Source organism: Euwallacea similis, chromosome 31 (genome assembly GCF_039881205.1).
Source record: "Euwallacea similis isolate ESF13 chromosome 31, ESF131.1, whole genome shotgun sequence".
Taxonomy (NCBI): Eukaryota; Metazoa; Arthropoda; class Insecta; order Coleoptera; family Curculionidae; genus Euwallacea; species Euwallacea similis.
In genome coordinates this window covers 68347-96161 of record NC_089639.1, presented here as the reverse complement: position 1 = coordinate 96161, position 27815 = coordinate 68347, and the positions used below count along the sequence as shown (strand labels likewise).

Sequence of the window (27815 nt, the reverse complement as noted above, 5' to 3'; positions counted from 1 at the left end):
TTTCACTTGACATAGTAACGCAATTCAAGGCTTCTTAGATGGAAAAGGTTCTTTTTACTTATATTCATATAAAGGCCACTGGAACATAATGCATCGCTGAAAAGGAAATTTCATGTAAATTCTAATTTTGTAAAAATCCAAGATGATGTCCATAAGAAAATTCAAAGTAGTTTAAGATATATCAAAAACCAATCGTCGATTAAAAATATCGATCACGCCAGTGGGAAGTCATACAAAAAGTGCTCTAATAATGTTTCATTATCGCCTTTCTCTGAATAATGATTTTCGAGTTTTTTGAGAAAAACGAAAATGCCAATTTTCGGTTTTTATCGGATATTTCCGAAAGCATTCAAATTTTTTTTAATTCGCAAATAGATTATTGTTGAGTGCCAAAATACGCAATTTTGCCTCTATTTAACCGACTTTGTGTCTCTTACTGTTTCCGAGATCCCCATACGTAGATTCGAATTTGTTACACCCTGTATAACGTGAGAACGCGCTATAAGTTAATTAGGTATTAGACCTTGTAATGAAGAGACTCAATAGGTACAATTAAAAGTATTCCAAGTAGTTCAAATCGCTGTGTAAGTAATTCATGTGTTTTTATCTGTTGTATTTGTATCGAAATGAAGTTTATTGAGTCTCACAAAGTTAGAATCAGTTTCAATTATCGTGAAACCCACGAGAGGTGTAACAATAGTAATATTTAATTGCTACTAGATAATAGACCGCCAAGCCTCGAGTGGGGGACCCCGGCCATCAAGATCGGAGGTAATACCCCGGCTGTCCAGTTCTAAGCGTGGAACCCCGCATACGGTCGATTTTGCTTTTTCTCTACATCTTTTTCATTGCTCTTGCGACCAACTGATATGAACGAGGTGACCTTTGCCATCCTAGATCTTCCCAACAAGCATTGCCAGTTTGTATATTAAGCCACATTACTTTTCTCATTGGCAAGACACTTGTACACTAATTCCGTTACAGACTAAAGAAAGCCAAGGTGGATTCAATATTCAAAAAAGAGACACATGTAATTGCAAGAACTATGTCCTGTCCTTCGTTTCGAAAGTTGAAAGGAATTTTATATACAAAAATTCTAAATTTCTGTCTGAGTCCCGTATAATAAATAAAAATCAATAGATACCAAGGAAATCCATCTAGCTGGTTATCTTTAACTCACTCAAATAAAAATTTGACAACTTGGACAAAAAAGGTTCGTCACGAGAATTTGTTTTGACCTTTGAAAGGTGTTTGACACCTTAGATGATAAACTGGTCATTTATGAGTCGAATAATTATAGCATTCAGGAGATGGCTTCCAGGCTAATCAAGTTGGCTTCCATAGCAAAACTGGGAGATGGCCTCTAGACTAGCTTGAATGCTTTTAATTTGATACAGGACCTGCCCCAGGGGCCCATATGTGGCCTCTCCTGTTTGTGCCATCTATGGAGTGCTCTAAAGCTGTAATTATAATGACTGGTTGGTGTGAGAATAACGCTGCTAAACTTATCTCCATAAAGACCTTCTTGATTTTATACTTTGGAAAAACTTCCCTCAGGTCACCTTTCACAAAAACTTATAATCAAACTGTCCCTGTTCACAACTCAGTGAAGTTTTCATCTTGATGCTAGATTGGATAGGGAATCTGAAGTCTAGGCACTTGTGTTGAAACTTAACACTTAAATTGCTTCTAAGGATTGTTTGCCCATACATTATATTATCAAAACATCTAAACTTTAAAAACTTTCAAGAGAGTTGTTGCAGTGCACCTCAAAGAGATTTGTTTTTACTTATTATCACTTGTTAGAATAACTTTATGATTTCCCAATCTGCAATCTGTAAGTATAGCCACAGTTTGGGATGCATTAACTTGATTATTTGTTATTTATTGTTTTCTTTCATTGGCTCTTTAAATAATTTTGATGTCATTTCAATATATTGTCACTTTAATCATGAGAATTAAGTAGGGCTTAGAATTAGTTAGAACTGCATGATTATTTTCAAACTCTTGGGTTTATTCACTGATCTGTTCGTTTTGGTATTGTTGCTTTCCAGTTTAGACATAGTTGTGAACAAAGAAGTATTGATATTATTACTATTTGTATCTCTTATTGAACCACCCTGTATATTCAAAAATAATTTTAAGTTATTCACCTTTTGTAAGGATACAACATTTAGATTTAACTTTTTTTGGCAACCTAATACTCCAACTGTTAAGTACTTCTCCACACTAATAGGCCACCCTGTATGTTTAGAAATATACAGGGTCCTGCAATAGTGCGTCAGGCTTCCTTAGCCTCTACAAGAATAAAATTAACAATTTTTTTCTTTTGCAGAATTACAGAACACATAAAGGCGTATTTCCATAAATTATTTTCTAATATACAGAGTGACCCCAAAAAGTGTGACGACATACAACTTCGTTATTTTAAATGGAACCATCTCATTTTTTTGCCATTTTCGGATTTCTCGTTAAATTTTAAAGTCAGTTTATATGAGGTATACCATCTTTAAAATTTACCCTGTATGTAATACCTATCCTGTAAAGCATTCGACTTAAGAACCATGTAAAACAGAATGCATAGATTACTTCAAATCACAAGAGAAATAAAGAGATCTTTTGTTATAGGTAATTCCGAATTGCCTGCTTTTGAACACACATTCATTCTACATCTAGATAATATTTATGCGCAATTAATGCATGTGAGAAAAATTCAAAAAATCAAGATTTTAAATAAATAACATTGGCTAGGTTTTAATGACGACCTTTGCTCCTAGAAATACATAATAGATAAGGAATAATTACATTTTATAATGTGGGTGTAAAAATAAGTTTACACTCGCCCTAGCGAGGAAGAATAAAACTTAACAGAATTATTTCCAGCATCACTCAGGTTCAAGCAACTTCCTACGGTACTTTTACTAGATACAACTAGGTTAAATAAGTGGAGATCCGATTTTATAAAGACTCACCGTTTAAATATCATAAAAGTCATTGTAATGATTCCGTTGGAACATGAGCTTTTTGAACGACTAGACGATCACATGTGCGTATTCTCAGTTAAGAGATTTCCCACGAACATTACGATTACGTACTTCAAACTTCAACAAAAACACAAACAACTGTATATCAAATAGACCGTGCTAACTGTGAAACTGTTACTGTGTACTGTGTGGGATATAGGAACTAAACAAGGGAAAATTATTTTCATTAACAAATGACAGGTGACAATTGTGAATTTTTAATTTTCCATCAATCACAACTTGTCACCTTCACATCGCAGATTCATTTTAGCTCTCGGTGAATTTTCGAACAGCAGCTGACCTTTTTTTCTATCGAACTGACAAGGAACAACACTAGTTCCAGTGGAGTACTTTGTCCTTGCCAGCTATGTTATAAAACGATTGAATTATGATCTAGTGACGCCATCTACTACATGTTCCACAAAACTGCTATGAAAAGATTCAACGTGGAAGACTGATTACACATAAAAAGCACATAAAAATGGATAGTGCACTTCGTCGAGAACGAATAATGGAAATGAACCGTTAGCTGATTCTGGCACCTTTATGAAATATTTGAGTATTTCATGTGAACTAACCATTTTTTAGTTTTTGCCTATTTTTTTTCTGCGCCTGCGATTTTACTTTTAACTGTTGTATGCAGGGTAGAGAACTGCGATAGCAGAGAAATGAGCCAGAACCTCATTTTTTGCTTTTATTTCAATATTAATATCACAAGTTTCAACCAAGTCCACAAAACTAGCTATCTTCAACTCGTTTAAATTTGTATAAAGACTCCTTGGATCACACTGCTTGTTTCTAAGTGTATTATAAGTTTCCAGGCTAATTGAGTTGTACATTGCCGACAAAACAGTCTGTGTCAGAAGAATGTAGTGACTACTTTTTAGATGCTGTTGATTTGAAGACTGGGAATGCCCCAGAGCTCTATGCTTAACATTCTCCTGCTTGTTTTGTACGCTAATAATCTGCCAGAATCCATTGTGGGGTGATTGATGGGACAATATGCAGATGACACTTGGGTGTTTGTGGCCTCTCGGCAATCCTATTCTAGCCTATCGGCGGAAATCTCTCTAGCGGTAATTGTGTGAGAATAACCCCTTTAAATGTAATTGAGAAAGACTTGGTTCTTTTCCTACTCCCCAAGAGCCCATTGAATTACTTCTTATAAAAATTAATAACCAATCTGTCTCCATTCTCAACTCATTAGGGTTTCTGTGCATTCATGTTGACGCTGAGAGTTTTAAGCCTAGGCGGTAATATAGAAATTTTACAGAATATATTATATTGTGCGCCAGTTAAAAAACACTGTTTCTCTTGATTATTTGAGTATATTATATCGTTCACATGTAGCTTATTCTGAGCACTGGAATTACATTTTGGAATGCCTAGGCATTTCCTAACAGGGTTTTTAATTCTCAAAAAAAGTAATGCTGTGACCACTGTGCCTTCATCTACATGTGTCTTGTAGAAATTCTTTTAAATAAATAGGAGTCATAACTGCCCCCTCACTATTGACATTGGTTAAAAGAAGTCCTGTGTTTTTTGCAAGGAACAGAGATTTATAAGTAAAGGATATGTAACGGGCGCAATGCCCTTAGAGTACTAACTCGTAACTCTTCACTTAAAAAAAAAGATTGTAATATGAGGATATTAATGCTTACAACAGAAGGAAATCGATAAAAAATACATTAAAACATTGAGATATTCTATAAAATTCTGTCTCAGGGGGTATGTCACCGCCATAATTTTTTTTAACGCAAATACAGACTTCTTATTTCGGTTCAATAAGAGACTTAACTTAGATACACTTAATAACCTGCATTCATGCTGCCGACAATTAGGGTTATAAATAAACAATTCTACCATCAATTCCTGTATTAAACATTTTCCGATTTCAGTTACTTCAACATAAGTTATGTTTACAATCTACCTATACAAACTTTATTTATATTTATGTGTCAGTCCCAGTATGTTTATCCATTTAATATTTAACATTTTGACTTAATAATATAATAAGAAACCGACTTTCTTTTGAAGTACTTTTTCGATGCTGCGCCATTTGGATTCATTAAATGACAAGGAGGATGTGTACGATAGGACGATCGATAAATAAATTCGTTTTATGCTAAACTTGCAAGGAAGAACATTACGGACCAGAATTGGACGAATACAGATGGGAATGAATTGACTAGAACATTTAATGACCTCTTGTAAGGCAAGCATTCGGTCATGTGAGATCCTTAATTGAACTAATTCGTAAACTTACAGCAAATATTTTTGTCTTCCATATTCCCTAATGATTTTAATATCTACCTAATATCTAAGTTTCCGCACGGTTTTGCCTTAAAAGTCCCCTTTTTTTAAGATGCTTCAATGCGCATTTGGCTGCAGTACATTTCGCTATTCTATAGTTCCTGCCAATCCCTTTAAAAAATCCTTTTCCAAACACTTCAACTGTAACTCTAACTCTCCTGCCATCAGCCAATTTCTCGGGTCTTCCAAATTTCGCAGTTTCAGGTTCCAGTTCTAATAATTCTCGAATAGGTGACTTCGGAACTCTGTTGGAGAACAGTTCTATTTCTAATTTCATCATTCGATAATAAACCTTCCAAACATTGTCTAAAGACATTCCAGAATCTAAAAATATTGCTCCCGCTACTGACTCAAACACGTCTCCGAGTGCTTTTGGCACTTCGACGTCTTCAACCTACAATACTTTAATCATCTAACACCATTTTATGAGGATTCAATACATTTCACCTCTTCACATTCAGTTTCAACGACCAAATAAAGCTCATCTAAAATATTATGTCCTCCCTCCTCTTGTAGCCTAATAAATCGTTCAATCACTTCGTTCAAGCCCGGCGATAAATGCCTAAAGTATTTGTGAAACCCGTGCCTAACAGCCAAGGATGCAAATATAGTGTTATTCACTAAAGCCGATCTCAAATCAGTCAAAGCTCCAGGGGAATGCATTCTAAGATCTTCGTATAAGTGTCTGGTTATCAAGTAATCTAGGACGGCATCTCCTAAAAATTCCAGCCTTTGATAACAATCGGTCAGACGATTGGGGCTATAGGAGGCATGTGTCATGGCTTGGAGCAAGTAAGATCGGTCACGAAACTTGTAGCCAATGTGCCGCTCAAATTCGTCATATCCATCCAAAAGACGATCCAGCTCCTGATCCGCATTTGGTATATGCCTTAACAAAGGAGACTTTGGGATGTCTACCTATTTAACAATCAGCGAAGGTTAGTGAAAATATGTTCTGTTGCGCTACATAATAAGCTGCACGTTAAATTAAACGCACCGGCATTCTTTCTGGTCATCCGTGAATAGCTATACCTTTGGCCTGCGTTATTCCATAAAAATGACCAGTACATCTTTCGAAACCTTGTTTTTTGTAGAATCGTAGGAGATTGGGGAGTAAAACTTTTTTCTGACTTTTTTATGAGACTATACAGGATGAGACAAGCACTACAAAAATGTTAAAATTTAACTGTTCATATTTTTGACAAAAGCTTTTTAAATTCGTATTTATGATCAGTTGTATCTCTGGATTCCTTTGAAAAAGCTGTATTGCTATGATGTGAGGTGAAAAGCATTACAGTTAGTTAGATCTTACTTCTCGGACTGTAAGTCAAAAAACGAATCATAAAAAGTAGAAGTAGATGCACACATATATCAGAATTTAATGAAAACATGTTACGCGTACCAAATGGCAGCATAGCTAGTCTGATTTTAAAAATAATTTTTGTGAATACGTAATGGAAACATAGTTATACTTATGCCAGTGAGTTAATTTAACATGCAGTTTACTTACCTCTCCATAACTGCCATCGTCATTTTTAGGTAAAACTCTAATTCCCAGCCAAGCCATAAATAACAAGGCACCTCTGGGCCCACATTCAATAAGATATGCTCCTATAAGAGCTTCTACACAATCTGCGATACTTTTATCTGGGATGCTATGTTGGGTTACTAAATTATAAGGAATGAAATTAGGCAAGGTATGCAAGCTTCGTTCCCGGACCATGGAACAAACTTCTTCGATTGTCATGTTTCTGGTGGCAGCCATATCAGCCACTGTCCAACAATTAGCAGGAAACTGGGCATCTTTAAGCGCGTCTTCCAATTCTTTTGGCACGTAAAAACACGGCGGAAGCCAATTGTCATGTGGATCAAATTTCGTTGCTATCATAAATTCACCTAGACGTTTTCTTTTGCCCAGTTTATACAAGTTCAAGTTGCTGACTTGTTTTGATCTCAAGTGACTTAGCTTACCTTCATGTACATGCTCGTATTTTGAATACAGATAATTCGTAATGGCATATTTTAAAAATGAATCGCCAATGGTTTCCAATCGTTCTAAATTGATTCCATCGTTAGCATTCGACATTGTTAGAGATTGTAATACGACATTAGGACTCGGACCCGGATGTGAAGCCAGCTTTGGTTGTAAATCAAAACTAAACTCGAATTCTTGAGAGAGATCGTCATATTCGTTTACAAATGGATGAGAAGGCACTTCACCATATTTCTCCAAGCTTATTTGGTCGACATATAAACTGTTCGAATATTCGTCATCTGGTTGCATTTTATAAATTTCCATATTACCATCAACAACGTTACCCGATTTTCTGCAAAACTCCTGGTCACTTTTTATTAATATGCCACTCGACATGATATGTTCTTTATTTCTGGTGCACGCTTTGTGAAACTCCGCCCTCAATTCTTCTGTTTCGGAACTATTATCGTCAACTGTCCAAACGTTGTTGTCTTCAACGAGGCAAAATACTTCGTCCTTCGTATTATCATCGTCAACGGCTTCAGCCTGATGTTCTCCTGTGAATTCTATCCGTAGGCCTCCCCATTCGTGTCCAGAGTCTTCAGAATCAAACTGGGAATTTTCTTCCGACATGTCAGAGCAATCGTCTTCCCACCCTCCGTTTGGGTAACAACTAGTTGGAGAACCGTATCGTACTATCGAGTTCGAGCTCAAAGTACCACCGGCCATTTCATTTGACCAAGTTCCTATTTCCATACCCCAATTATTTGTTTCATCCGCCTCATCCTCACGACCAGAATCTGCATTAGAAGATTTGTCCTGATCTAGATCATCATCATTGTTTGTTATTATTTCAGTTATTTTTAAAGCCTCTAACTTTTCTTCAGCTTTCTCTTGTAAAATCCTCAATTCTTCCTGCTTGCGGAGCTCCTCTTCTTTCGACTTTTTTAACACGTCCGACAAATTCCATCCAAAGTTCAAAGAGGGCCACTTAAAATCTGTAAAACGATCTGTTTGAGATATTTTGCCTGTCTCATTGAACGCTGCATTTTAATTATATTTACAAAAAAGGCTATTGATAAATCTTGGAAAGCAAAATATACTCATGTAGTGAATTTTTACAACTTTAATTTCATATTTTTTATTAAAGTTTTTAATGTGTCCGTAGTTTTGGTGGGTTTTTGTCAAAGGGTTTGAAATAAAATCTGTCGGAACCCTTAGTTTTCTTTAAATCTTATTCATCGATGAAGCTACACTTTCTAAGGAGCATACTATAATTTTCTCAACATAATCATGTGGGGACTAATGAAAATCCCCATAAAATATTACAAGAATGTTATCAACACTAATTTTTGGTAAATATATAGGTCGGAACTAAAAGAAAATCATTTAATCAGTTCATACTTTTTGCCTTTAAGTTTAAATGAGATTAAAAGTTTATCAATATTTTCTTAAAATAGAGCACCAGTGCTATTAAAAGATATATCACTAGATTTATGAAACCAAATACATTTTATGCATGATGGAACTGGAACACATTTCATAATGATTACTCATTAATGGCTGGATAACGTTTATCCTAATCGGTGGATAAGTTGTAGAGAACTTGGCCGCCTAATTCCTCAATTTAAGTGCACTAGATTTTTTTAGGGGCGCCTTAAATTTACAGTCTATACAACGTCAGGTGAAAACGTTGAGGAATTCAAAACCGAATTTGGAAGTCTTAAGGGAATCAAGATAAGAAAGCCTCAATAATATAAATTAGGCTAAAGAGATCTCTGATGCTGCTATATTACTCATGTAATGTAATATAATCAGTCACAAACATTACACATCAGAGACTTTCTACAACTGTTTCTGTTGCCCGCTTTGAGATATTTTATTGTTTTGATCGATAACCATATGTTTTATGAAAAATATATAAGAGACAAAATTAAATCTATACAAGTGAAGATTTCAAATCTAATATTTCAAGTAAAATATTTAACTTTGGCAGAAAGACCAATATGGTCGATAGCCTATTTCGATGAAATGAAGATTATATATATATATATATATTTAACTTTTTTAAAAAGTTCTAAGAAAAAGGAGGCTGTGAATTTCTCGTTTTTTCCGATGTAAAAAGAAAATCCAAAAAATATTGTAAAATATCCCTACATGAGTACATTCCGTTTTCCAAATTTTATTAAAATCCCTTTTTGCCAAAAAACGATTAAAACGAAGTTTTCAACACCAACCTTTAAAAAGGGATAACACACAAAGAGGCATCTTCAGACATAAGTTTATATGAATAATTACGCTTACTTTTTACCGAAGTATTACTTCCTAAAGTTCTTTGTATTCTTTAGGAAACACTGTATACTACTTTTATTTGAAAAAATATGTAACATAGATTGACCTATTTGTGGGTAAATAACTGACCTGCATGAAGTTGAGTTTTTCCTAAATCCAGACTGGCAGCTACTGTAGTTCGTATTTGGTCAGCCAATAAAAGTGCATTGATTCGGTACAAAATACATGGAAGAGCAACAGCTTTTCGCCAAAAAGATGCTGGAAATGGATGAATGGCGCACAATTCGGGTACTAAAATTTGTTTCTGTTCCAGGTTTTCTCTTTTGGCCCTTTTCGTTTCTTCACTACTGGTTGGCAAAGCTACTCCTTTCCTATTCACATATCTGGGAGTCAAAAAGTTTAACCTTGCTGAAGTGTGATCGACATCTAGCAAATATTGGTCTAAGTTTTGAATTTGGATCCCATACTTTCGGAAATAGTATTCCTCGAATGTTTTATATTCTGAACCCGGAAATGTTGATTTTGGATTCAAAAATGAACAAATTTCTGCCACATAAAAGTACTGGGGTTGATCTTGGTTCCTATACCAAGGCATTACAACTGCATCTTTGTATTCCTCAATATCAAATATATAATCCTTCCTGTCTACATCAGAAATCAACCGAGGAACGAAATTTAGATTTTCATAAATTAAATCTATGAATTTCCAGTCTACTTCCACGCTTTGCTGGACTGAAGGGAAGTAAACTTAAAATTCTTATATGAATTAAGTAAAACGACTTACTGTCGATTGTAGGGACAATTAGGTAATTCTTCATAGAGCTTTTTGGGTCAAAGAGCATCAGGTACTTCTGAAGTCTTAAGACACTTGTGAAAGTATAATTTACAAACTCTTGAACTTTGCGGGTTTGCTCTTCATCTACTAAAATATTATCGGAACATAGGACTAGTTCAACACTAACTTCACCAGATCTAGTAAAAATCGGAAACGCACTAATCTAAAAATTGTCACTTAGATTAAATTTCCATTAATGAGTCACAGGTACACTAACCTTAGGTACTTTTTTGTTTGTTAATATCCCAAACCCTTGTGGTGACTCTTCTGGTGGGTATATCTTCCTCCCTCTAGTGTTTTGTTCTTCTGGCAGAGGACAAGTCAGGGTCATCACAATTTTATACAAGTATGATGGTTTACCAACTTCAGGATGGCAATCTAATAATGCATCTGCGATTTTCTTGTAATAATATTGGCGTCTTTTAGTGGTACCTTAAAAAATAGGAAATAAAAAATCTTCAAAATAGAAAAAAATATTTTGTTATACATACCAGGTCGAATATCAGAATTCTCATCAAATTGTTCTTCCAAGGTAATATTAGTCCAATCTTCATCTTGTGGGACAAAATTTTCTTTACTTATTGGCTGGAGCTGATCATCCAATTCTCCCAATTTATGTAAATATTGGCACAATATAAATGCAGCGGCTCTCCTTGAAAGCAAAGAATTTGCCATTGGTGGACTTGTGACAGTTTGCTTAACAGGACTGTTTATGGGCAACCTAATATGACACACCCACCCTTCAAATAATTGTTCTTCTGACCATACTGGCGTTAATCTAGTGAAACTGTCACTAGGTAACTTGGCACAGTACTTATTTATTAATGCTATTGAATTAAACAGTGTCACATTAGGAGCACCATCTTCTTTCAGTGGCTTATATGGCGGACAGCACGCAGAATAGCTGTCGGCTATCCATTCTTCAGTTTTGCTAGGCTCTAAACTTTCACACCTTCTTAGTAAAGTGTTTTCAATTTCATTATATTCAGCTAAATGAGTGACAAATTTATCAACTTCATGTTCATTTGGAAAAAGAATGTAGTGCGCCTCTGAAGCCCTGGCACGCGCTTTGCTTTGAATATAGCTATGGAATGTCTCTGGTAAATCAAATCTAACAACCAAGTTGCACTTGGGGAGATCACAGCCTTGCTCCAAAACTGCCGTCGATACAAGAATGTTACATTCATGACACCTAAATTTCCTCAATACTTCTTCTTGAGTTTTGTGCTCTTGTTCAGCTTCTCGCGGCTCTCTGGCAATGTCGGCCACTTTTTCAACTGAAAACAGAGCAGATATCCACCAAAAATCATCATCTTCTTGAGATAACACCTGTAAAATTAATTATTTAAATTTAACAGTAACTGAACTGTGTTGAGCATATGTATACTCTAAACGTACACAGAGTAAAGCAAAAATGGCTTTTGCTTTATATCTATTGTGAACAAATATTAGGGCACACAGCATATCCTCCACTTGTATTCTTGGAATTGGTCGTTTTGGCTTTCCTTTCCCCTTTTTGAGCATTCCTAGAGTAGCATCACTTTCTGAAGTCTTTTCAGATTCTTCTTCAATCTTTGGCTTTTCACCTGCTGGTTTAAATTGTCTTAAAGTATTGATAAATTTCAAAACCTTGGAAGTGGAGTAATTCCTCATTTTTTCTATTTCTGTTTCACATTTTTCAAATTCATGATCACATATAGCCCTAGTCCTAACCAAGGTAGTTAATGTCATACAGAGTAACAGATAATGCCGTTCATAGGGTGTTTTAATCTAAAAAAAATATATTTTTTTTAGCTAATTTAATCTTTGATATAAAGTGCTCACCAAATCACCCACATAATGCTAATTTTTATTTCAATTTTAAAGAGGCGCAATTTGAAAGTGGGTAAAAACATTCAAATACAGTTTGGGTTAAATTTAAACAGCAAGCTTGCACAATGTTATTGAGCCCCAAAATATTTTCTAATGTGAACAAAAAGGTTTCATATAGGGTAATTTAAAATGTTGTGCATATTTTTCAAGGGTTTACACATTTTTGTAGCATACTGATAAATCCTTATTTTGTATTCAACCAGGTATCTACATGTACAGGTCGAAACAAAAAGTTCCAGTCACAACATATGATATATCAGCTATTGGGAACAGCATCCCTTCTTTTAAGGTATTTCCACAAAAGAAACTTAACCCACAAATAATTATAGAAATACCAATGAAATCTCTTGGATGGATTTGAGATTCTGGCTGCATGACTCGTGAACTACTTCTAACAACTACTAAGACAATTTTTTAAGCGCTCATTAAGCTAATCAACCATGCATTCATTATTTATAATGAACAACTACAAGAATTACCTTATGGTAGAAAGGTTGAATTTTTGCCAAAGATAATAGTGTTATCATTCTAACCTTGTCACTACATATCTAACAAACTACAACCCCTGGGCTAAAAATACAGATCTGGATGTGACTGTATTTTCACATTTTTGAACTCTATTTAAACTTTAGAAAAATATGCATGACATTCTAAACCAACATATATAGTACCTTATTGTTCAAATTAAAAAATGTATTGAGGTCTTTTTCCAACATTGCTACAAGTTATCGCTTGAATTCAATGCAAGCCATGTGCGAATATGTTGTTACATTTTTAAGTTATGTATCTTTAAAGTTAGAGTAAAAGTTAGTATTACATGGTTGATTTGGTCTGCAGTTTATTTTTTATACATACTTTTAGTTTTTCTATCTTAGACAATATGTTGAGAACAGCTTTATCAGCACCCCAAGGACCTAAGTCATCAAGTATTGCTAAATAATTATCCAATAAAGCAATAGGCAGTTGTTTTGGATCTGGAATGTCTTTGAATTCTTCTAAAAACTCTTCCTCATAAATTTCACTAGGATCATACCTATGGTCTTTTAAAAAGTCTCTGCATTGGCTAATGAAAATTATCAACTCTTCTTGCAAAGGAAAAGAGATGGACTTAGGGCACATGATTAAATATTCTTTAGGATGGCAAGATAAGCGAATCAATGTTACTATTTCACTAGAGGTATCTACTTTGGAACATAAAAGTTTTTCCAGCCTTCTAAGTTCTGCCTCTAATCTATCAGATTGTAACTCAGTGCCTAACAAACCTGTTGTTAGTCCTAATATTCTGGGTTTATTGCAGTCATGGAGATGTTCATATTTACTCATAATTTCACTAATTCTTACTTGTCTGCTACCATTTAAGCAATTGTCAATAACTAATAAATTATATCTATCAAGGTTTAACAAAGAAGTAACTCTTTCACAAAGTTCTGCAGTGCTGACAATGACTTGGTTCTCTTGGAATAAAGCTTCAATGTATGTGTCTTCTTCAAGTAAACTTACAACCTTCAAATCGGTAAGGTATTTTATATGAGAAGCAAGAAGTGCCACATTTTGCTGGTCTAAAATAAGTAATGCCTTTTTATGAGGTGCTTTCCGCATCTCCCAGGAATATTCTTGCAAGAGTTTGACCAACAGAAAGGCTTTTGATGAACTTGTACTTGAACATACTATGGTGTTTCGTTTTTTAGCAGATTCAAGTAATTCCACCTGGTATTCTCTGGGGGTAAAAATGTGGGTGTAGACATTTTCGTTCATGTAACAAGCCATTTTTCAGCTCATGTGTTCTCAGACGTTGTGGTGATAAAAATGAAAGGTTACACAGTTTTCAGGAAAATACTACCTGAGCACTTGGTATAAAAGTTTGAATTCCATTATCTTTAGGTCGATGATCGAAATGTTACTTTAACCTTTACGCAGGAAAGATATTTAATATTAGACAGGTAATAGGTATTCATAGTTCTTCATAAAGTTTATAACATTTCTTATTTTCTAAATAAAAATAATTAAAATAAATATCTAAAGTTCATTAAAGTATAGGTTAGAACTAGAAGAAGGGAAAGGATTTTTTGAAAGGAGTGAGAGGAAGGAGGTTAGTATGTCCAAAATGACATGACATTGGGTGAATAAATATAGATTTGATTATTAGAATTTAGATCGTTTCAATGCAATAATCGAACAAATTGAATTCATGCAGAAAATTAGTTGATTAAAACATACATATTTAAATCAAATTTAAACACATATTTTATCAATTATCTGTGATTTCGGCACTTCCAGATATTCTAGAAAATGAAGTACATAAATATGCGCACACTATACATAATGCCCCAAAACTAGCCAGCCAAACATCAACGGAATAATTCTCCACCAAAAATAAGCCTGACAATTTTTATAAACCGAAATTGGCAAACACTTCGTTTTCACTGTACATTACAGTTAGTTAAAGTTTTTTATTTTTTTTATTTTCTCTTCATAGCTCCCAGGGTTTACGAGATATTTAATCAAATTGAGACTGCGAGATTTTACTGAGCAGGGTGAGGAATATGCTTAATTTATTTCCGTTTACGGTACTATGAGATTTAATTTATAATAAAAAATTAATGAAGTTTGTGTTCACCCCCAAAGTGTATTAATTGATGTTTGTAATGCTGAGTTCGGTAATTGCATTCCGAGAGCTCCGAACATTAATCTATCTCACTCCAACTTAATAAAAATGATGCTAAAAAGTGAAATAACATTTTTCGTGATGCGCTCCGAAGTTAATATAATGAAAATGCCGAATTTTGAGTTCGTTGTTCTTGTGACTTTTAGTGGCACTGTCAGTGCCTGACAGCTTGGAATACAGATTTCCAGATAATTCATTAATTTACAAAATATTTATTTTATGCCGCGCCTTACGCATTTGATTTACCCAAAAAGCTGATTAAAAAGAAAAAAATTGAGGTCCTTGTTTTTGGGACAACTCACAAGCAGAGAGAATGTTGAATAATCGATTTATATAGAAAGCATCACTACATCTAGAGCACCAAATTGAAGTGAACAGGAAGTGATTAGCGTTCACAAATTACAATTATGGCAGGCACAGACAGGGTTTCAATGAATGATGCTTTATCCAACGTAGAAGTCTTAGATGAATTACCTCTACCTGACGAACAACCATGTATTGAGGCCCAGCCATGTAGTGTAGTGTACCAAGCCAATTTTGATACAAATTTTGAAGACCGCAATGGTTTTGTCACTGGTATTGCTAAGTATATAGAGGAGGCTACAGTGCATGCAAGCCTTGTATGTTCCATTATACGATTTTTAAAAGCAAATTTTTTTACCAATGCTGTTTCAGAATGAACTGTTAGATGAAGGTCAAGAGCATGCAGTTATGTTGTATACCTGGCGATGTTGTTCACGTGCAATACCACAGCCTAAGTCAAATGAACAGCCTAACAGGGTAGAAATATATGAAAAAACTGTAGAAGTGTTGGCTCCTGAAGTAAATAAACTTCTAAATTTCATGTACTTTCAGGTTTGTATTTTTTATAGTTTAATTCAATCTCATTACTTACTTTAGAACTATATTCTTGTAGAGAAAAGCAATTGAGAGGTTTTCTCAGGAGGTAAAGCGCTTGTGTCATACAGAGAAGAGAAAGGATTTTGTTTCTGAAGCATACCTTTTAACATTAGGAAAATTCATTAACATGTTTGCAGTATTAGATGAGTTAAAAAATATGAAATCGAGTGTTAAAAATGACTACTCTACATATAGAAGGTAAGTTTTAAACTTGTTAATAGTATAGTGTTGGGTGATGCTACAAAAATATTGATATTGAATGTTGCTCCACATCATTTTAAAGATTATTTATACATGTATCACCACAAAAAATAGGAATTCACAAATGTATGGATATAAGATATCAAAATGTCAAAATGCTCATGTTAATTTAGTAAATTAGTAACAAATAAACATATACATATTTATTATTAAATATCTACAAGCTCTGAGTTTTAACAATTAAATATTCAGTCTATAATTTTTGTAAAAAAATTGTTTCTCAATGACACTCCCAGATTTTTGAAAATCCATCTAAATGTAATTTTTTTTACAAGTTTTAAAGGGTTATGTGATAAAAATTTTGATTATGTTAAATTTTTGCACATACAAAATTAATTTTTATTTACAAGTTAATATTCAGAGAAGCTTAGTTAAGTACAAGTAATCCTCAAAACCAGAAGTCTTAAATGTTACCACTCAACATTTATTAAGATTTGATTAATAATTATACAATATGATAAAGTCTACTTTTATATCTATAAAATGTGGATAATTGCTTAAAATTTCAATACAGACAGATACTTCAAAATATTGATATGTATCACCCAACACTACAATAATATGATTTCTAAATTTTAATATATCTTTTATCAATGTTTAGGGCTGCACAATTTTTAAAAGTCATGTCAGATTCTCAGACTTTACAAGAATCGCAAAATTTATCAATGTTTCTTGCAACACAAAACAAAATTCGTGATACAGTAAAAGAGAACTTGGAGAAAGTGAGTGGTTATGAAGAACTTCTTGCTGATGTAGTTAACATTTGTGTGCATATGTTTGAATCAAAAATGTACCTAACACCCAGTGAAAAACACATGCTTGTAAAAGTAATGGGCTTTGGCCTGTTTCTGATGGACAGTGAATTTTGTAATATCAATAAACTTGATCAAAAGAAAAAACTGAGACTTGACAGAATAGATCGCATTTTTAAGAACCTCGAGGTTGTCCCTTTGTTTGGGGATATGCAAATTGCTCCTTTCAACTATATTAAAAGAAGCAAACATTTTGATGCAAGTAAATGGCCATTGTCTAGTAGCCAAACACCTTCCCCTCAGGCAGATCTGATGGTTCACCTGCCCCAGATCCGTGAAGATCATGTCAAATATATCTCTGAGCTTGCCAGATATTCAAATGAAGTAACAACCACATATAAGGAATGTGGCAGTGATGAAGAGAACAAGGAAACAGCAGATTTGGCACTTCGTGGTTTACAGCTGCTGTCAGAATGGACTAGTGTAGTTACTGAATTATATTCCTGGAAGCTGTTGCATCCCACAGATCATCATCAGAACAAGGAATGTCCAAAAGAAGCTGAAGAATATGAAAGGGCGACCAGATACAATTATAATGATGAAGAAAAATTTGCTTTAATTGAAGTAATTGCCATGATCAAAGGCTTGCAAGTGTTAATGGCCCGCATGGAAACAGTTTTTACTGACGCAATAAGAAGGAACATCTATGCTGAACTTCAAGATTTTGTACAAGTAGCTCTCAGGGAACCCCTAAGAAAGGCAGTAAAAAACAAAAAAGATCTTATTCGAAGGCAAGTTTTATTCTCTCAGTGATAGTATATTTTATTTGAAGAAGATACTTTCTTTTATAGTATTATAATGTCAGTCAGGGAGACTTGTGCAGATTGGCAAAGAGGAATGGAACCCAATCAAGATCCAGCTTTAAAAGGGAAGAAAGATCCAGATAATGGATTCAATTTAAAAGTTCCCAGAAGGAATGTGGGTAAGTCATAGTTGGACTTTATAAGAAAAACCAAAATTTTTTCTCCTCTACAGCCAGGTGCCATTTTAACTTGTTGCCATTGTTACTAGTGGATCTCCTTTTGTATGTACCCAAAGTGATGTGGATAGTGTTGAAAAATAGCCAATGTTCAGCACCTAATGTATAAATCAATCAAATCATAAAAACAAAACTAACCATTAATAAGCCGTGAGGTTGACTGGCACCATTATGCTTATTTCAGCCTAAATGTTCGTTTTTTTATATTATCGTCTTACAGATTCATAAATTGCGGACTCAAACTCCATTTGTTGCTTCAAATGCGAATATTACGTTGTACCATACGTAGGGCAAAACGCCACAGAAATCGATACTTACTGTGTCTTGTTTGTGTGTATTTGGTGTTTCATTTTAAAAAGTTCATGTTGGTGCTATTTGTGTGTGACACCCTGGATACCTGTATAATAATCTAATGTATTAAGTTTAACTATGCCTTATTTTTAGACCACATGATCATATATATTTCAAACAACACTGTATTTGTTTTAGGACCATCATCAACTCAATTATATATGATCAGAACAATGTTAGAATGTCTAATTTCTGAAAAATCTGGTGGAAAGAAAACGTTGCGGAAAGATATTGATGGCACATACTTAGTACAAATTGACCAATTCCACAAAACATCGTTTTACTGGAATTATTTGCTGAGCTTCAGTGAATCTTTGCAAAAATGTTGTGACTTATCGCAATTGTGGTATCGTGAATTCTATCTAGAAATGACCATGGGTAGAAGAATTAATGTATGTGTTCTCATATTTATGTACAGTCTTTCACTGTTAGAATCTGTTCTTGCAGAAATGTACTGTTAAACACCATCATAATGAGGAGTGTAACGATTTAATAACTATGGAAAAGAGAATTCAATTTCCTATTGACATGTCAATGCCATGGATTTTAACTGATCATATTTTAAAAACTAAGGAACCATCAATGATGGAGTGAGAATTTTATTTTTGGGTAGAGTCTAATCTTACAAAATTTTTTGCAGATATGTACTGTATCCGTTGGATTTGTATAATGACAGTGCTTTATATGCCTTGACTATATTTAGGAAGCAATTTTTATATGATGAAGTTGAAGCTGAAGTAAATCTTTGTTTTGACCAATTTGTGTTTAAACTTAGCGAACAAATCTTTGCATACTACAAGCAACTAGCCGCCAGGTATATTTTATTATTCGGTGATTTTCTTCAGAAATTGATATGAAATAATTTTAGCATATTTTTGGATAAGAGATTTAGAGTGGAGTGTTCCGCCATAGGGGCCTACTTACTACCTTATCCAAGAGCAAATCGTTATGAGACTTTACTTAAACAAAGGCACGTACAATTATTGGGTCGATCCATCGATTTAAATAAGCTGATTACTCAAAGAATTAATGCGGACATGCAGAAATCTTTGGACTTAGCCATAAGTAAATTTGAGGCTGGAGATATTACTGGCGTCGTTGAATTAGATGGGCTGTTACAAGTTAACAGACTGTGCCATAAACTTCTGAGCAAGTGGTTAGCCTTGGACGATTTCGATTCAATGTTTCGAGAGGCCAATCATAATGTTTTGGCACCATATGGTCGAATTACTCTTCATGTGTTTTGGGAAATGAACTACGATTTTCTGCCAAATTATGTGTACAACGCAGCTACGAATAGGTTCACTAAATACAGAGGAATCTCATTTTCACAGGTAGTAGTCAGAGATCGTCCCCCACAAATGTCTCATCATTACTTGTGGGGAACCAAACCACTTAACATGGCGTATACTACACAATACAGTCAATATTCCGGCTTTGTGGGCCCCCAACATTTCCACACAATGTGCAAACTATTAGGCTACCAAGGAATAGCTGTAGTAATGGAAGAACTTTTGAAAATAGTACAGAGCCTAATTCAAGGAAGTTTATTGCAATTCACCAAAACCTTAATGGAAGAAGCTATGCCAAAAATCTGCAAACTTCCTAGATATGACTATGGATCACCAGGAGTACTCGAATATTACCACGCGCAATTGAACGACATTGTGCAGTATCCTGAGGCTAAGACTGAACTATTTCATAATTTTAGAGAATTCGGGAATATTATACTGTTTTGTTTGTTGATGGAACAAGCTCTGAGCCAAGAAGAGGTCTGCGATTTGTTGCAGGCAGCGCCCTTTCAAAACATCTTGCCCAGGCCTTTCTGTAAAGAAGGAGAAAAATTGGAGACCAAACAAAAGAGGCTGGAAGTTAAATACGCTGCTCTTCAAATTGTACCCAATATAGAAAAATTAGGTACTGCAAAGGTACAATTTATTTTCCTATAGTTTATATTATCTGAAATCCTATGAAATAACACGTTTTAGCAAGCAATGATTTCAAGGGAAGGAGATTTACTTACAAGAGAACGGTTGTGCTGCGGCCTTTCAATTTTTGAAGTAGTTTTAAAGAGATTAAGAAGTTTCTTAGACGATCCCGTATGGGTAGGCCCTCCCCCTGTTAATGGAGTAATGAACGTTGATGAATGCACAGAATTTCATAGGTTGTGGTCAGCATTGCAGTTTCTTTACTGCATTCCTGTCAGTGAAAATGAGTTAACTGTCGAGTACGAATGTATCAAATTGTTTCCACCGTCCATATTTCAACAATAATAATTTTGCAGGGAATTGTTCGGGGAAGGTTTACATTGGGCTGGCTGCACAATGATAGTCCTTTTGGGGCAACAAAGAAGATTTGAGGCCCTGGATTTTTGTTATCATATTCTTCGCGTGCAGAGAGTCGATATGAAGGACCAAGTCGTTAAAAGAATTGTAAGTTTTCATTTAAGGTCACATTAACGTCCTTTGTTTCATACTTTTTTTTCTTGCTACAGGATTTGAAGCGAATGTGTGACAGAATCCGTCGTTTCCAAGTTCTAAATTCGCAAATTTTTGCAATTTTAAATAAATTTCTTAAATCAGGAGAGAATGACGAACTTTCAGTAGAACACGTGAGGTGTTTCCCACCACCTGTTCATCCGTCACTATCGACAACACAGCACTATCACGCACCTGATCATGTAAGACCCTGAAGTTGGGACGATAGGACTAAGATTCGTTTGCCCCAATAATATTTCTAAAGTAACACATACATATTTATTTATATTGTTTTATAGTATTGTTAAACGTCTTTTTAACTTTTATAGTCTTTTATAAAACGGCATGATAATCTAAACTATTATTTGTATCAGGCACATTACGATACTACAAAAACACTGTATATATTTCATGCTTATGAGTAAAAAAAGGAAATCAATGTGGTTTAAATGTTTATGGAACTAATCATACTGGGAAGATCTGGCTCGAAGACTTTCACGGACGTTTTGAATATCGGAAACGAGGCTATTACGATAAGGTCACAACGATCTTCAGATTTCAATTTTAAAATATATAAAATAGGACATGTAGTATTCATTGTTTCAGTCTAAAGATAAAGCGGACTTGTATTGGGCTAGATACCGAATATTCGGTTTAGCAAACAGATTGGATGTCGACCTAATAATTTTATCTATAGCATAATACATATTTCAATTGATTTAATGTCTTTGTCATTAATTAAAACAATACATACAAAGCGATTCGCAACTCAATGAAAACGGAGTAGGTACGTAAAAAGTACCTCAAAACAAGTCGATTTTTCATATGAGTTTTTTCTTTTATGTCTATAGTTACTGAGATATTAATCTCAGAAAATGACTTAAAAAATCGCGATAACGCTGTATGTCAACAATGCTTTAACGTAGAACAATCAAATTTGTAAAATATATATCTTTTATTGACATCTTGAATTGATAGGAAGTTGAAGCGACTGGCAACTCAAGAGAAGGTGGATCAACCATAATATTTTGTGATTTTTTAAAATCCTAATTTAATTTACCATTAAGGCCTAACAAGTTTATAGAAAATTCATTTTTACGTTTTTTATTCGTATCAATTTTTCTAGAAACTGTTCGTTTCTGAGAAAACTAAAATTTTGTGACAGGACGATTAAACTCTTGAATCAAAAATAAGGTGTAGTAGGCAAATTTACCTATACTCAATGTTGATTCGTTTCGCCGCTACAGAGGGTCAAAGTTCTCAAATTAATATCGTTTTTTGGAAATAATTGCTAAACGCTTTTATCAATTTTCACTAATTTTGGAACTAAAAGTTATATAAATTGGCACATTTATAGTTATTTCAGGAACAACCTGTATAAATATGGTTTTATACTAGCGAGAGTAGGCTATATTGCTCTTCAATTATTTTGTTATTAGAATGTTATTCGTATCCATTGTGGTGTGAATCACCCAGTGTATACTTGAACTACCTACATGTGTGTCAACTTTAAGAATATTAAAATCCGTGTAACAGTGCGTCAACTATGAGTAATGGTGTGATTTTTGATTTCTTGAACAAAACCAATGCCCAACTAGTACAATAACTGTGGCAGTAGCACTAACAACGTTTGAAATTCAAAGCTTTCCTCCACATTACATATTAACTTCCTACGAATCCCTAAGACAATAACGAATAATAAGAATAATTTAGTTATCTCTCGTCCATGCTTTCTTCTTTGCAGACCATGAATAACCAATGTCTGGTGGAGATGTACATTCGTTCCATCCCGATTTCAATCTACGGGTCTCCGTTAACAAACTTTAACCTGTCCCTTGAAGTTATAGATGAATGTCTAAAACGTTTCTTCTGTGATTTTAAAGTGCCCTATTGGGATTTTAAATTATGACATGATTGACGTTTCCAAGTCAATCAAGGTTTAATGAAAATTTATTACCACCTTTAACACTTTTACAGCACATGACACCATAATTAAAAGTTTAATGGTGTTACTGACATGATGGATTTCGTAACACATTTAATGGCACTTTTTGTTGTGACAAATTTAACAGTTCAGTAAAGTGAGACGACATATTTAAAAAACCATTTTTCCCTCAACGATTACAAAAGAAATGCAGCTGTCCAATTTTTCCGAGAAGGTCCTAAATTTTCAGCCATAACTTATTCTTAAACTATAAAAGTCGAAGATGTTATAAGTTGAAACTATATTTTTGATTGGACGCATGTACTAAGTCACAAAAATGTATGAAATTAAAACTCATAATCACAAATACAAAAATATATATAATTAAATAATACTAGAAATATCAAAAATCGGGAAGAGTTCAAATTTATCAATTATTACAATATCCTCATTCAAAATTGAAATGTATATGAAAAGGCACTATCAGCTCTTCATTTTGCTTTTAAACTGCAAATACATTCGTGTTTCCAGCGTACACTGCTTAAATCAATGGCAGGATAAGGATGTTTGCAAAGAGTGCATAACATTGGTTGTTCCATTTTATGCTCATCTTTCATATGATTCGCAATATGCCCTCCATTGTCAAAGTTTTTTTGACAGTAACTGCAACTGAATGTTATCTGAGGCAGTGTAAACTTGCCTGTAGTTAAACTAGTTTCTGGATTAAAATTTTTAAGATGAGCTAAATATGCATCAATCCTTTTGTCATTTTCTAAAACACACAACGCAATCTCTACTTTAGGGATTATAACTTCTGTGTATCCAATATCATAACGAGATGGAATCCCTTTGGAAAGTTTCTTATTCCTAAAATAAGTGCATTTACCAGTGTTAAAAAGAACTGAAGTATTATTAGCTATAGTTGGTTGGCCATTTCTTTGAATATTAAGTTCTTCTATATCCACTAAAAACTCATCAATCACTGTTTGAAAAGCATTCACTACTGCTGGTGACGTGTAAACAGTTTTAAGTTGGTTTAAATAATCTCTGGTCATTTTTTTCAAATAGTCTAAGGTAAATGCAAATCGAGGCATCTGAGGATTGAGTACTTTCATCTCTTCAATAAACTCTACTGATGTAGGTGGTAGTGGAGTACCTACTAAACTGATATGCCTTCGAAACTCATGTAGATTTCGCCTTGTAAATGCAAAAACTGGACTCATCAGATGAACACCCACATGTGGCCAACTGATTAGTTGCTTCAATGTGATTGTTTCTGCTATTTTTCTGTCCCATTCTAACACTCCATGCTGTTTTAAAATAACATCTCCATCAGAGCTGTCTGTAAAAACAATGGTGTTCAATAGTACAGGTTTAGATGATATTTCTATGGTAAAAGGAGCCATAGTTTTAGGAGCCAAATTATCTGTCTGGGTATTATGGTCAGTAATTTTCTTTTGCATGTACTTCTTTCGAATTTCCATAGAATTTTCCTTGTGAAGTTCAGCCATAGCTTCTTTGTAATGCACATTGATGGCTTCATTCAGTTTTATTGTAATGAATTTATGAAACTTCTCATACCATATTTGAAAAGTAATGTGTCCTGAGTAATATTCAACACTCTTTTGCCATCCTGGCCAATTTTTAATATAATAAACAAGCAAATATGGTAGCATATTGGCAAGTGTTGGTTCAAGATTATCCAAAGAAAAATTTAATTCTTTGCGAAGCATCAGTCGGAGCACTTCCAGCTCTAAATTCACCTGCTTCCTATCTACCAGAGCAGAGAAACATTTTCTTAAGCCACAAAACTTTGAATTTTTACCCTTCTTTCTCAGAGCTACCTGTGAGTTGTTAATAACTGATGAGCAAGTATTGGATAAATCTGTTTCTATGCTTGATTCTAAAGAAATTTCTTTTTCAGTTTCCATATTAAAAAACCTCGTCAAGTGGCTTCTGAATTGTCTTTTTCTCCAATCAAGTCTAGTTTTAACTACCTTCTTCCCTAATTAGGTGAGAGTCAAATAGGTAGACCAATGTTGTATTAAGTAAAATAATAAACACATATTAAAAAATAATAACAATTAATATAGGCCTTTTCACTTAACTGTCACAGGTTGGTTCTTTATTGCTGAACTTTTTGTGCTATTCTACACCGGAGCGTTTTTTATTGTAAATTTGACAGAGTTGGTTGTATTTTCTATAGGAGTATTCAAATTTAGTAGAGTCGTATGATCACTTGTTCTAAATTTAAAGTTAGGACTATTTGTTCAGCATATGTCAACATTGTCAATAATGAACACAAAAGCTGTATTATTAAAATTGGTCCTTAATGCAAAACTAAATTTACAGTTTTCTGTACTAGTTCTTCTAATAAAATGCGTTCTCTTCTGATAGAGACATCGTTGGATAAAGAACATAGAATTTTTAAACGTACCCAATTGCTAAGGCAACATGTGGATTGCGTTCTAGGTCATTCTTTACAGAGTCAAACATTAATTTTTAAATCCGAGTGGATTTTCATAGTTAATATTTATACGAAATAACATTTGCTAGGTTAAAACAAACAATAAATCAGCCATTGTGTGCACTTTTAACATGTTATGAACTGGCTAGTGCCGCTCTGAGTGGGTCTTCTTTGGTTCAAGGTATTTTAGAACATCCACCAAGAATGTGACATTTCATGCAATGTCGGGAGCTCATTCCCGAAAGAGAATTACAGCAGACGTTCGATAATGTAAATATGCGATAATAAAAACATGCGTTAATTTAAACGTAAAATTCGAACTATAGAATCAAGCGGAACGCGTGATAACGTAAACAATGTGTACGCTCAATGACGTAAACAGTTCTTGGCGACTGTTAATTCCCGATTCACGTAGAGAATTTACCTCTGCGATAAAGTATGACAAACTGGGCCGGTCGTATGAGCGTTTAAGATGCGTTTGCATTTCATTTTTTAATTTAAGTCAGTACATTTCACGCGTTTAGGCATTCTTACGACTATGGGCATCCACATCTTATAAAAGAAAATATTTGAAATTAAATGACAAACTGAAAATCGTAGACGAGGTTGCACTAGATGCGGGAATGACAGCAAAAAAACATGGAGTATCGAAGGCAAAAATCTGCAAAATTAAGTATTTAAAAACACAAATTTTAAGAACCTGCAATACATTTAGAGGCCTAGGAAATTAAAAAAAACTAAAAAATGAGAAGGTGCCTGAAATGGAAAATTCCCTGAATAAGTGGTTTTTAAAACAACGGGAAAAGCATGCCCCAATTAGTGGCGAAATAATCAAAGATAGAGCTAAACTGTTAAATTAAAAACTTGAAGAAACTGAAAATTTCGTAACTAGTGATGGCTGGCTACAACGATTCAAAAGAAGATATGGAATTCAACTACTCTCTATATCTGGAGAAAAATTATCAGCACAATCAAAATTAATACAACAATTCAAAGAAAAATTGATAAGAACAATCAAAGAGCTGGATTTAAGAATGGAACAAATTTACAATACCGATGAAAGTGGTCTTTATTGAAAAGTGTTACCGAAGAAAACCTATTCTGCATCATTTGAAAAATTTGTTTCTGGTAGAAAATCGGAAAAATAACGAATAACGTTTTTAGCTTGCATTAATGCTAATAGTTCGCACAAAATAGAACCAATGATAATAGGAAAATGTTACGCATGATAAACTGTTCTATTTTTTATTCCCCAAAAATTTTAGCTGACTACTCTTAGATTAGGTTCCAGGGATCGCATCGTCGGCTACCTTTGTTATCGGTTTCTCTATTTTAAAACTGTATCTTTCTTTCGAATCATAACTGATGAATAAATCGTTCAAACTAGCCTAAATGATTCTGTAACAGGATAGTAATTAAATCTTATTCATTTAACATAAATGATTTATAATAATTACTATAAATGTAAATGAGTAATAATAATCACTCGATATCTATGACATGATTAAGTTATAACAAAAAGCAAAAAACCCTCGTTCATTTAAAAATTTTAATATCCCTATTGATTATGACTGTTTAAAAACCGCTTGAATGACGAGGAGTATATCCCTGAAAAGGTTCCATAAGCGCTTTGTCCCTGAGGTATGACGATGAATGTGTAACCACAAATGTTCTACATATTCATAGTTTGAAGATTATTTAATTTCTAAATAAAAGATTTCCTAACAAAACCGAAACTTCCAATAAAAGCGTTATATTAGATAATGCACAGTCATCCTCCAAAGCAACAACTGAGGAGCGAAGATGGGTCAATTTTTGTAAAGTACATACCACCCAATGTAACTCCATTAATTCAACTCATGGACCAGAACGTAGTAAGACTCATTAAAATATACTACCGAAAATTTCTACTTTCATCCGTCTTATCAAAGAATCCCGAAAATGTATCTGAGGCTTTGAAACAGGTAACATCACGAAAAGCTGTTTTAAATTTTCATACGGCTGGAAGAAAGGATTTAATTAATCAGCAAACTATCAAAAAATATTAGGACAATTTCTTTTGTACCAACGATCAAGATGAAGGTGTTCCCTTAAGCGTAATTAGAGAACAATTGCGATCAAATTCTGATGTTTTTATCAGTGCATCATTGGATGTTCTTTATTATTGAAAATAGTGAGTTTCAACATTATTTGCACTCCCGCTGATAAGTTATGGAACGAAGATAAGCAAACGAATGATATTAATAAGGAGGAAGATATGGACAGTGATGGGGACGTTCTCATTGAAGTTAGAAGTGTAGTGACCGATGCGCTAGCTATACAAGTTTTTAACTAAACTTTAGATTGGGCTGAAAGAAAAAGACAATCATACACGGATTATTCAGTTCTTCGTAAATTACAGGCTCAGGCATTGGAAGACAATGTTAAGCGCCAATTTATGGAGACTAAAATTGCAAATGATTTTTCTTCTAATCAAAAAATATTTATCACTATACTATTTGTATATATAACATTTTGATATGAACCATACGATTACCACCACAAACTTACAAAAATATCTTCAGGTTACACTTCATTTACCATGTGAAAAGAGCTATTTATTAATAAGTCTGCTCAATAATTTGGGGACGCCTTGTCGACAAAACTAACGATTCCCTCCTTGTCCTATT

The 27815-nt window shown here is 34.0% G+C and overlaps 4 protein-coding genes across 7 annotated transcripts in view; 1 reads left to right on the top strand and 3 right to left on the bottom strand.

Moving 5' to 3' along the window:
• Positions 1–3203, bottom strand: part of LOC136417961 (furin-like protease 1) — a 56842-nt gene extending 53639 nt beyond the window's left edge. Inside the window, exon 1 of one of the 2 annotated variants that reach the window (XM_066403824.1) lies at positions 2973–3203. The gene's annotated coding sequence lies outside the window, so the exon portion shown is untranslated. The remainder of the gene's footprint in view (positions 1–2972) is intronic. The other variant, XM_066403823.1, reaches the window with a different exon arrangement.
• Positions 3204–4880: 1677 nt separating this feature from the next.
• On the bottom strand, positions 4881–14406 carry Dcr-1 (Endoribonuclease Dcr-1). Of its 3 annotated transcripts, none has more exons than XM_066403805.1 (10): positions 13344–13477; positions 13166–13284; positions 11837–12208; positions 10930–11767; positions 10656–10870; positions 10388–10601; positions 9733–10335; positions 6847–8309; positions 5784–6254; positions 4881–5730 (listed from the first exon to the last, which is right to left on the bottom strand). In XM_066403805.1, the coding sequence occupies exons 3-10, from the start codon at positions 12167–12169 to the stop codon at positions 5344–5346; spliced, it is 4524 nt and encodes a 1507-aa protein (XP_066259902.1). In that variant the 5' UTR covers positions 12170–12208; positions 13166–13284; positions 13344–13477; the 3' UTR covers positions 4881–5343. The 3 variants fall into 3 exon arrangements, with proteins under 3 accessions (XP_066259902.1, XP_066259903.1, XP_066259901.1); XM_066403806.1 differs by having other exon boundaries at positions 13166–13293; positions 13344–13476; XM_066403804.1 differs by having other exon boundaries at positions 13166–14406.
• Positions 14407–15154: 748 nt separating this feature from the next.
• Positions 15155–21198, top strand: Sra-1 (Cytoplasmic FMR1-interacting protein Sra-1). Its single transcript, XM_066403815.1, has 12 exons — positions 15155–15595; positions 15651–15830; positions 15892–16073; positions 16738–17679; positions 17740–17870; positions 18417–18670; positions 18726–18868; positions 18919–19092; positions 19147–20206; positions 20267–20505; positions 20563–20710; positions 20773–21198. Exons 1-12 carry the CDS (start codon positions 15383–15385, stop codon positions 20968–20970), a joined length of 3864 nt encoding a protein of 1287 aa, XP_066259912.1. The 5' UTR covers positions 15155–15382; the 3' UTR covers positions 20971–21198.
• Positions 21199–23131: 1933 nt separating this feature from the next.
• On the bottom strand, positions 23132–24694 carry LOC136417915 (uncharacterized). Its single transcript, XM_066403775.1, has one exon. It carries the CDS (start codon positions 24608–24610, stop codon positions 23171–23173), a length of 1440 nt encoding a protein of 479 aa, XP_066259872.1. The 5' UTR covers positions 24611–24694; the 3' UTR covers positions 23132–23170.
• Between the last annotated feature and the right edge of the window lie 3121 nt (positions 24695–27815).